Source organism: Siphateles boraxobius, unplaced genomic scaffold (genome assembly GCF_051911475.1).
Source record: "Siphateles boraxobius isolate OS27281-9 unplaced genomic scaffold, OSU_SipBor_1 106, whole genome shotgun sequence".
Classification (NCBI taxonomy): domain Eukaryota; kingdom Metazoa; phylum Chordata; class Actinopteri; order Cypriniformes; family Leuciscidae; genus Siphateles; species Siphateles boraxobius.
The window spans coordinates 840,305-850,419 of NW_027508707.1; the positions used below are offsets into that span (position 1 = coordinate 840,305).

The 10,115-nt window shown below is 42.3% G+C and overlaps 1 protein-coding gene across 1 annotated transcript; it reads right to left on the bottom strand.

Moving 5' to 3' along the window:
- Positions 1–1,588: 1,588 nt before the first annotated feature.
- LOC143755771 (serine/threonine-protein kinase pim-2-like) lies at positions 1,589–5,155 on the bottom strand. The gene is made up of 10 exons (XM_077247139.1): positions 4,658–5,155; positions 4,252–4,397; positions 3,923–4,100; positions 3,497–3,631; positions 3,327–3,421; positions 3,136–3,186; positions 2,670–3,045; positions 2,300–2,476; positions 1,984–2,072; positions 1,589–1,867 (listed from the first exon to the last, which is right to left on the bottom strand). Exons 1-10 carry the CDS (start codon positions 5,082–5,084, stop codon positions 1,856–1,858), a joined length of 1,686 nt encoding a protein of 561 aa, XP_077103254.1. The 5' UTR covers positions 5,085–5,155; the 3' UTR covers positions 1,589–1,855.
- Between the last annotated feature and the right edge of the window lie 4,960 nt (positions 5,156–10,115).

A 10,115-nucleotide genomic window follows, 5' to 3' on the forward strand; every position in this document is an offset into this window, starting at 1 on the left:
ATCTCGATCTCTGTGCTGCACATTTTACGGAGGAAAGCTTCCACAATCTTTGCGAGTTCAATGCAGGATTCGCACAACGGCTTGTCCTGAAAGACGGAGCAGTTTAAGACTTTAAGAATGGAAGCTGTTGTTTACGGGCCACAACCTGTAAGTATAGGCTATGATTTATTTTTCGTCTATGTGTTTGTAATAGTTCGTATTGTTAATTGTACACTGTAGCAAGGAGGTAAACAAATGACAACGCTGTTTGGCTCTGCAAACCAGTTTGTTAAATGCTCATTCATGCTTAACGTTATCCGACAAACACCTAATGTAACAAACTTTTTTTAATCTCAACAGCGAACTTGGAATTAGTGTAAATTATTCTTTGATTAGAGCTTTTATGTATTGTTGATCTACATGCTTGTTTATCTACAGGCATGCTAAACATGGTTCTGTGTTTGATTTGGCTAACGTTACTGTAGTAAAGCCAACGTTTAGTGTTCATTTTGGGTTAATAGTTCTGGCGACAGATATTTGGCTACAATCGTTCTAAAAATACAAAAGTAACGGTGCCATACAGTCAGTAACGATCACTATAGATCCGCAGAACTAAATCCCTTTGAGGACTGTAGTATAATTTGTTCGAACGATTCTATGAAATTTTTGTTTATGAAGCTTATTTATTGTAATACTATAATAATTAGTACAATTAAATAACAGTGTATCTAAAAAGTAATGAGACAACAACAACAAAAAACAAACCTTTCTGAAACGTCGTTTAACAGCCGTTCTTGAGCAGGTTCTGCTCGATCATCTTCACATTCCGATTGGTTTTATTGACGCCATTGTTTATAATACACCAAAGCACCTACCGGTAAAGGTAAGGGGTGTGACGTTTCCGAAAAACGTGCACTAGACGGTTAGCGAATCACAACACACTGGGCTAGCTACCACCCTGAGCCCATTGCGTATTTTTGAGGGACTGGCTTCAAAAAACCAGGAAACCATCAGACCGTTTTTACAAGGAGGGACAGAGCAGTGTAGAATAAAGGTAAAATATATGAAAAATAATGAAATCTTTTAAAAACGAAGCATTTTCTGTTCTGTTTTTCTATGTATATATAGGCTAGAAACCTGTATAGGCCCATATGTATCAATTATGGATTTTATTATAATTTAATTGTATGTAACTTTTACATTTTTGCTATGTACATAAAAATAAGGTGGATAGAGGACCTGCCCCTCCTGAAGAATACAGAAGGTTTTCCATATAAAGATAAAAGTGTTTGGAAAATGCTGAGGTGCAATAGGTGATTGTCTACAACAATTGCTATACAATTTTATTATGCTGGTTGAAAGCTCGTCATATCCTGATAGTAATCACAGTGTTAAGTGGTCGAACACACACACCATTTCTCAAAATCAGGTACGCCAATATTGTTTATATAAAATATTATTTATTGAAATATAATGGTTAATGAACAATAACAGCTATTATACAAGAATACAAAGTTTGTATTCAGACAAGCCAACAATTCAGTCAAAGTACAAAGGTTTAATAAAAATATAAAGTTATAAAACTTAACTTTGCCCTCAATAACAAATAACAGATTTGTAATATCATTTACACTATCTACATTGCGTTTTCATGTGTGGTCACCAAATACTTCTAGATGAAAATATTCCTTCCTCAAAACAAGGAGCCGGACAAAGTATCTAAAGCATTGTGTGAGCCTCATATCAGCTGTTAGATGCACAGCAGGAGGAGGAAGCAGCCGAAGACTGGAGACTCTGTGGATCCGGTGCAGGATCTTTGGAGAAGGCCGTGGCAGAAGCAGCTTTCACAGGAACTTCTGGCATTCCTCTTCATGTCTTATTCTGTGACCTGAAACAAGCAAACACAAAAGGTTGTAGTCATAGATTACATTTAGAAGAAAACATTTTTAAAATCTTTAAAATGAAAATGAAAAAATCATTTGTAGCTGATCTTAGGCTCATTACCTTAAACCATTCATGTCGAAGGATTTTCCTCAAATAAATGCGTTGTCTTGGGCTTTCCTTCAGGAGGGATCGGATCAGGAGGCAGCATTCTGTGCAGAACGACAGAAGTGAGTCAGATTATTACCTTCAACTTTACACCTGCTGTCTTTGTGTTAAGCTGTAAGATTCAACTATTCTATAAAGTACGGTCAGAAAATCAGAAAAAATGCTTGTATTATGCAATATCTATCTTTTGGTAATACTTTTTCGTAATGTCTGTGTTTTGTATGATTTAAATGACAGTTGGTCTTCTTTGTTGTGATGAATGCCATCTTACCGTTGGACAAGCCCGGCTCAGACCAGATGTCTTCATCCATCATTTGCCTGTCTCTTGCTTCTGGAAAGCGTCCACACACCAGCAGGAATAAGAGCACTCCCAGAGACCACACAGTCGCTGGTTTCCCGTGGTACTTGCCCTCTGTGCAGGACTCAGGCGGGCGGTAGTCTAGAGTGCCTGCAGGAAAAAGAGTTGTCTGATGGGTAAGTACCATTGCATGAAATACCGTAGCATGTGGTAAAAACATCTGGTGTTTTTCATTTAAAAAAAATGCTGACTCAAATGTGAGATATGGTTTATATGACACCGATTGAACTAGTCACTAGAACTTAAGTCCCAAACTACAGGTTTGATTCATAATTCATACCACAGAATTGTTCATAGCCAGATTCCTGCAGGAGATCCCCGCACCCGAAGTCAATCAGTTTGACCTCAAGAGTTTCTGTGTTGATCAGCAGGTTCTCCAGCTTAATATCCCGGTGAAACACTCCACGGCGACAGCACATCTGAGCCGCCATTGTTGCCTGCGCCATAATAAACCGTGCTGTGTCCTCATTTAGGACGCCTTCGTGACCGTTCCAGAAATCCCACAGATCTTCACAGGGTGAGGGACGCTCCAAGACCATGATATATCGGTCAGGCTGGTCCTGCCAGTCCAGCAGCTCAATGATCTCGGAGACTTTGGGGCCGCTATTAGCAAGGGTTAATAGGCCGACCTCTAATGGGAAGCGTGCGGGATGACCAGGCTGGAACAAAGATCATTGTTATATGAAGGTGTTGTCATTATGTTTACATATTTTAATTTGAAAACAACATAGTGAGTGTAGCCTACTTACAATGTAGATGTATTTCATGTTCTGCGGCTTTCTGGCAATTTTCACTGCCACCTGATCAACAAAAAAACAATGTTACATTTCTAACATGTCAAATGCAGTAAATAGGGGGAAAATATCCACAAAAAGACTTGAAATGGATATAGTGAGACAAAATAATTTGTTGGCTAAATATTATAAGAAAATGGCGATACCTCAAGGCCGTCCTCCAAGCGTTTCCCTTGATAAACAGAGCCGAATGATCCCTCACCAAGCATTCTGCCCATTTCATACCGGCTCAAAATGTCGTCTGCAAAAAGATGATTCATTTTAGTGTCATGGGCAGCAGTGAGTTTAATGTTTGAGGTCATGGCCGTAAACTCACCCTCAGTTGTCACGTCCACTCTGTTGTTGTGAGCTGGCGCTGGACGGACTGGACTGTGATGGACTGGAGCTGGAGGGGTTTGAACCTGCTGATCTTCAACACCACTGGATACAGCTTCCTGAAGACCATGATCCTCTGATTTAAAAAATAAAAGTTCTGTTTAAATATTTAAGACAAGTCCTGGAAAAAATCATAACTTTGATCAAACTTTTGGATTTTGATATAGGTGTGAGTTTGTGACGTATGGTAATTAATGGCACTTCATCCAAGGAAACAGAACAATTCCCTTAATTAATTAAGTTCCCATGAATGACACGTTTCCATTAATGGATACTCATATCTAGCTGAAAATGATGTAGACTTTATGATGTACAGAGCACTAATAAACAGAGCATCTCCACATTCTCAACTGGTCACTGGATTTACCCTCAGCGTGTCTCTCACTAATGGTTGCAGTGGTCTGATCCTCCACTTTCTGAGCCTGACCTGAGCCACTGCTGTGAAGAGAGAGATGCTCTCCAGAACTCCAGTGAAGACAGAGCAGATCTACACAACTACTCTTCTTCCTCTGTCTCTCCTGACTAGCACTTTCCTCACTAACAGGCTGATGATATACATAGAGCACACACAAGAGATTTGACCTTGATTTATTCCCATATCACAATAAACAAAGAACATTTAAAACAAATGCACAAAAAGGTGTCAAAATCTTCCAAATGTTAATATATTCATTAGTAGCTTGTTAGGGCCAATACCTTAAACCATTCCTGGAGAAGTGCTGGACTGTGATGGACTGGAGCTGGAGGGGTTTGAACCTGCTGATCTTCAACACCACTGGATACAGCTTCCTGAAGACCATGATCCTCTGCAGCACAGGCACTGGACTGGACACCATTCTGATCTAAAGCAGGGAATATCAAACAAAAGCATGTTTCAAACAAATAATTATAATTATTAAACTTTGGATACTCATATTATGGCTATTCTTCTGTTAAAATGTTTTATTTTTTAAACTATCCTTGTTTAAATATGTCATGAAACGTCTTGGAATAAAAAATAAATCTGATTATTGGCTTGATCAAACGTCAGTTGTATTTTGATATAATATGGCGTGGTCATATATGGTAATTAATTATATTCTCCAATGGTCATTTGATTTACCCTCAGCTCTTCTCTCAGTTATCGGTGCAGTTTTCTGGTCTGAGATGATGCCGCTCCAGTCACAGTAATGAAGCTTCACAAAACTCTCCATCCTCCTCCTCTTTCCCATTGGCATCTCATCTTCCTCAGCACCAGCACTAACGGGTTGATGGTGTTCAGCCGCATGGGTGCTGGATATTGAGGATGCGCTCTGATGGGAGTCGGACACCTGAGCGCTAGAACGACGCTTTCTCTTCAGTGCCGGACCTCTGCGAGAGTGTTTAGAGGAAGTGGACGGACGTCCATCATCTGGGCTCTGCTGGCTGTCTCTCTGCCACTCTCTCTCCCTGTCAGCCGGACCTGTGGACACAGAAACAAACTCACAAGACAGAGGTGTTAAATATCCAGGAATAAGCTCCTGGCTCTGTGCCTGGGTCGGGCCTGGCATCCTCCTTCAAACTGCAATAAAACAATACAAATACAATACAAAATACAATACAATAAAATACAATGCTCCTCAGAAATACCCCTCCCAAAAAAACAAATAAATAAATAAAATAAAACTCCGAACTCCCTCTAAAATAAAATTAAAGAGTCCTCAGAAATAATATGAACTTTTTAAAAATAAAACGATGTAACGTTAGCTAGAATATATTATCCGATCTCCTTCTAGAATAAAAGTCTCCTCTCTGAAATCCTCCGAACAGCTTCAAAATATCAAGATCAACACAAGAAAATATTCAGCAAAAGTTTTTGAATTCGCCTCGTCTCTCAACCAACAGATAGCGATCAAAGTGTTGATATTTGCAGTCAGAATTCAAAACACGCGTCGCCATAGCAACTCAAATTCGAATCACCCGAAGTCGCGTGCGTGAGCTCACATCGAATCTGCAAACAAACCGAATCTGCAGGACTGACTGTAATTATTAAATAACCATTTAACAAGTGATATAATAATATATAATTACTGCTTAGCTACAAAATGGAAGTTCAATTGTTAAAGCATGAAATAAGGTACCACAAATCACCTTATCAGTGAGTTTGAGTTTGATGTGGCTATATTATCAGTAATAAAATAATCATTAAAAAATGTAATCGTTAAAAAAAGTATCAGACATTTCTGTCAATTCGATTCAGAGATGAATACTAATATTGTCACAGTTAATAATAATTAAGTTATAATGCTAACTTTGTTTTAAATGGTTGATACAAAAACTTTTAGATTGTTAGATTTATTCAGATATACAGAAAAATAAATGTACATACAATGAATATGTAATATAGTGCAAAAAGTTATTTTCTAGAGTTATTGTTTCTAATTGTCTGAGTTAATTGAATGACTTTTATGAGGTAAATGTAACATTGCTCTCATGATTTCTTAGTTTGAGTGATTACATGAGACAAGATTAGTTTATTCATGATAGTTTATTTAGAAATGAGTAAAAAGGAAGAAATGGTATTCAGTAAGGAACCGCTGGAACTGAGGAGCTACATTTAAATGTCAAAATGGTATTTATTGTTTAAATTTGATAATAATATTGACATAATTTGAAATCTGAAACTTTATAACAAAGCACAAAAGCAAATTGTGATTTATTGGATAGAAGATGCACTACAATGTTCTGTTCGTTCAACAACTAAAAATGACTGACTAAAAGATTGATTCTTCGAATTTAAGAATTGATGTTCCTTCATAAAAATAAGAAGCGGATAAAAATGAGAATTAGTTATTTTTACCCAGCCCTATTTTGAATCAGTATTCATATGGATCACGCAAAACAAAAACGCAGATCAATTATATTTGGTATAATCAGCAGAGATTTATTGTGACGCTTTATCTGAAGTAGAATGACTTATAAGTGGAGATCAGTGTTGCAGTTTTACCAAATAATACTGCGCAGGAAGAACATTTAGCGAATACCATTGAGTCAAAAAAGCTTACGAGCAGAAGTTAAGGAAACCTGATTTATAGTTTGGAGAATTATGAGCATGAGAAGGGAATTAATAAGCTAATGCTTCTTCCTACTCCTTTTCGGACATGTAGGCTATAAGTTAATATAGTTTTATTTTTTTAATATTGTTTTTTTTTCCTGTTTTTTTTTTTTTGCTTTCTGTTTTGAAGAGTACTTGTTTGTTTTTGTTATTTAGTTTTTATTGTTGTTTTACATGTCCGAAATAAATAAATGAATAAATTTAAGTCATATCATGGTTTGCTAAATTAGGAATGTTTTTTGGAGTTGCAATATTGAAAGGGGGTTATTATTCTGTTGTGTACTTCCCATATTAACATCACTAGTTGTCAAAACCACAGTTAAACAAATGGAAATGCTGAAATATCAAGATAAGGAAAACTAATTTTAGAAGGCAACCAAATCATATATTATTAAGATTGGGCTTATAAACTAAATTGATATTTACAAACATCGGATGTTGATTCCAGTACCTGTAATGAGGACGAAGAAGATGATTGATGAGCCAGACCCGGTGTGTGTGTGTGTGTGTGTGTGTGTGTGTGCCTAACCGCTCCCCAAGGGTGACGCTCAGTGTCTGGGTCGAAGAAGATCTCTACACCACAAGAACAACTTTTATTAGTATAATGGATTTGTATGTTTGACATACTCTACATAACTGTGATAATAACAGGCAATGCTGAACCAAGTGTATACACACACTTATAACAATGTTTAAGTTTTGATTAGGGAGTGAAGAATCTTTTACTCTGTCCATTGAAAGAAAAGGAAAAAACAACTAAAAGAAAGTCAGATGTATGGAGAGAGAGGTTGGGTTCTTGTGCTCCTCCGGAGTGTGTGGCATAATCTAGTCATTGAAGGAGAACGGGCGACTCAGTTTAGTCACTGGCAGCAGAACTGAGCAGCTGGATTTTGCTCTGGAAAAGGAAAGTGAAAGTGGGGCTTAAATGAGGAATGTAGAAGATTTCATTATTTAGAAAATAAGTAATTCAGCTATATATCTGTACACTATTATTTCCTCTGACTTTGGTTTGACTTTCTGAAGCCTGAAGAAAGGCCTGAAATGTTGCAGCAGAGAATTATATTCTAGTGTCACATGGTACAAAACCATAACCCGAAAATATCTATAGGGTGTGTTACCATCTTTGGGAAAGGATGTATGGTATATATGAGTGTGAGCTGCAGAAGGTGCTCGGCTTGGTTGTAAAATAAAGTCTAATATTTCTGGCATCAAAGATCTCAGAGAAGTGATTTCATAAAAGAGAGAAACCACACGAGGTGGAAGTCACAGATGTGGAAAGCATTGTTGCTCTGGGATTTGGTGCTGGAGGACATTAGCTGACCCTTGCAGTGTCCAGCCTAATCTGGTCCTGTTGGGCGAAGCACACTGCTCCGTGCGGATGATCGAGTGGAGATGATCAGAACTATAAGCAACAGCGGCTGAACCTGGGAAAGGCATGAAGACGCAGTGCTTTGAGATGCTGGTGTTTCCTTTGCAGAAGGGGAACTGGATGTGAATGTTTGGCCAAGCCCAGATTTTCAGCTTTAAACGAACACGTTATCTTGAACCTTTTGCTTGGCTGAAATGCTGGGGACAGAGTGAAAGATACTCTTGTTCAATGTTCAGTTTATTTATAAAGCACATATTAATACAACCACAGTTGACCACAGTGCTGTACGGGACAGAGCAAAATAATCATAGAATCACATTCAAATTCTATATCATTACAACACAGTCACAGATAAAAAACAGAAAATCAACGAGGATTAAATAAAAACCTGTACACCACTAACACAAGACTCATGTATGATGTAACGGTAGAATAAAAATAGGATTTTAAATGTGGTTTAAACTCTCTGAGAGGAACACTGGCGGATGCAATGAGGTAAAGCATCCCACAGCCGGAGCAGCACAGGAGCGTCTCCTCTAGTTCTCCAGTACGGCCGCTGCACAGGAGCGTCTCCTCTCGCTCTTCCGTATGGCCGCTGCACAGGAGTGTCTCCTCTCGCTCTCCCGTACGGCCGCTGCACAGGAGCCTCTCCTCTCGCTCTCCCATACGGCCGCTGCACAGGAGCGTCTCCTCTCGCTCTCCCGTACGGCCGCTGCACAGGAGCGTCTCCTCTCGGTCTCCCGTACGGCCGCTTCACAGGAGCGTCTCCTCTCGGCCTCCAGTACGGCCGCTGCACAGGAGCGTCTCCTCTCGGTCTCCCGTACGGCCGCTGCACAGGAGCGTCTCGTCTCACTCTCCCATACGGCCGCTGCACAGGAGCGTCTCCTCTCGCTCTCCCGTACGGCCGCTGTACAGGAGCGTCTCCTCTTGGTCTCCCGTACGGCCGCTGCACAGGAGCGTCTCCTCTCGCTCTCCCGTACGGCCGCTGCACAGGAGCGTCTCCTCTAGGTCTCCCGTACGGCCGCTGCACAGGAGTGTCTCCTCTCGCTCTCCCGTACGGCCGCTGCACAGGAGCCTCTCCTCTCGCTCTCCCATAGGGCCGCTGCACAGGAGCGTCTCCTCTCGGTCTCCCGTACGGCCGCTGCACAGGATCGTCTCCTCTCAGTCTCCCGTACGGCCGCTGCACAGGAGCGTCTCCTCTTGGTCTCCCGTACGGCCGCTGCACAGGAGCGTCTCCTCTCGCTCTCCCGTACGGCCGCTGCACAGGAGCGTCTCCTCTCGCTCTCCCGTACGGCCACTGCACAGGAGCGTCTCCTCTCAGTCTCCTGTACGGCCGCTGCACAGGAGCGTCTCCTCTCAGTCTCCTGTACGGCCGCTTTACAGGAGCATCTCCTCTCGTTCTCCCGTACGGCCGCTGCACAGGAGCGTCTCCTCTCAGTCTCCTGTACGGCCGCTGCACAGGAGCGTCTCCTCTCAGTCTCCTGTACGGCCGCTGCACAGGAGCGTCTCCTCTCGCTCTTCCGTACGGCCGCTGCACAGGAGCGTCTCCTCTCGGTCTCCTGTACGGCCACTGTACAGGAGCGTCTCCTCTCGGTCTCCTGTACGGCCGTTGCACAGGAGCGTCTCCTCTCGCTCTCCCGTACGGCCGCTGCACAGGAGCGTCTCCTCTCGTTCTCCCGTACGGCCGCTGCACAGGAGCGTCTCCTCTCGCTCTCCCGTACGGCCGCTGCACAGGAGCGTCTCCTCTTGGTCTCCCGTACGGCCGCTGCACAGGAGTGTCTCCTCTCGCTCTCCCGTACGGCCGCTGCACAGGAGCCTCTCCTCTCGCTCTCCCATACGGCCGCTGCACAGGAGCGTCTCCTCTCGCTCTCCCGTACGGCCGCTGCACAGGAGCGTCTCCTCTCGGTCTCCCGTACGGCCGCTTCACAGGAGCGTCTCCTCTCGGCCTCCAGTACGGCCGCTGCACAGGAGCGTCTCCTCTCGGTCTCCCGTACGGCCGCTGCACAGGAGCGTCTCGTCTCACTCTCCCATACGGCCGCTGCACAGGAGCGTCTCCTCTCGCTCTCCCGTACGGCCGCTGTACAGGAGCGTCTCCTCTTGGTCTCCCGTACGGCCGCT

What these genes read in the sequence shown, in the direction of transcription:
- LOC143755771 (XM_077247139.1), bottom strand. Translation starts at nt 5,084, where the DNA reads ATGCCAGGCCCGACCCAGGCACAGAGCCAGGAGCTTATTCCTGGATAT. An exon ending in TAGTGAGAGACACGCTGAGG is followed by an intron (nt 3,632 to 3,922) that starts GTAAATCCAGTG and finishes TTTTTAAATCAG; the next exon opens with AGGATCATGGTCTTCAGGAA. An exon ending in TGAGCCGGGCTTGTCCAACG is followed by an intron (nt 2,073 to 2,299) that starts GTAAGATGGCAT and finishes CGTTCTGCACAG; the next exon opens with AATGCTGCCTCCTGATCCGA.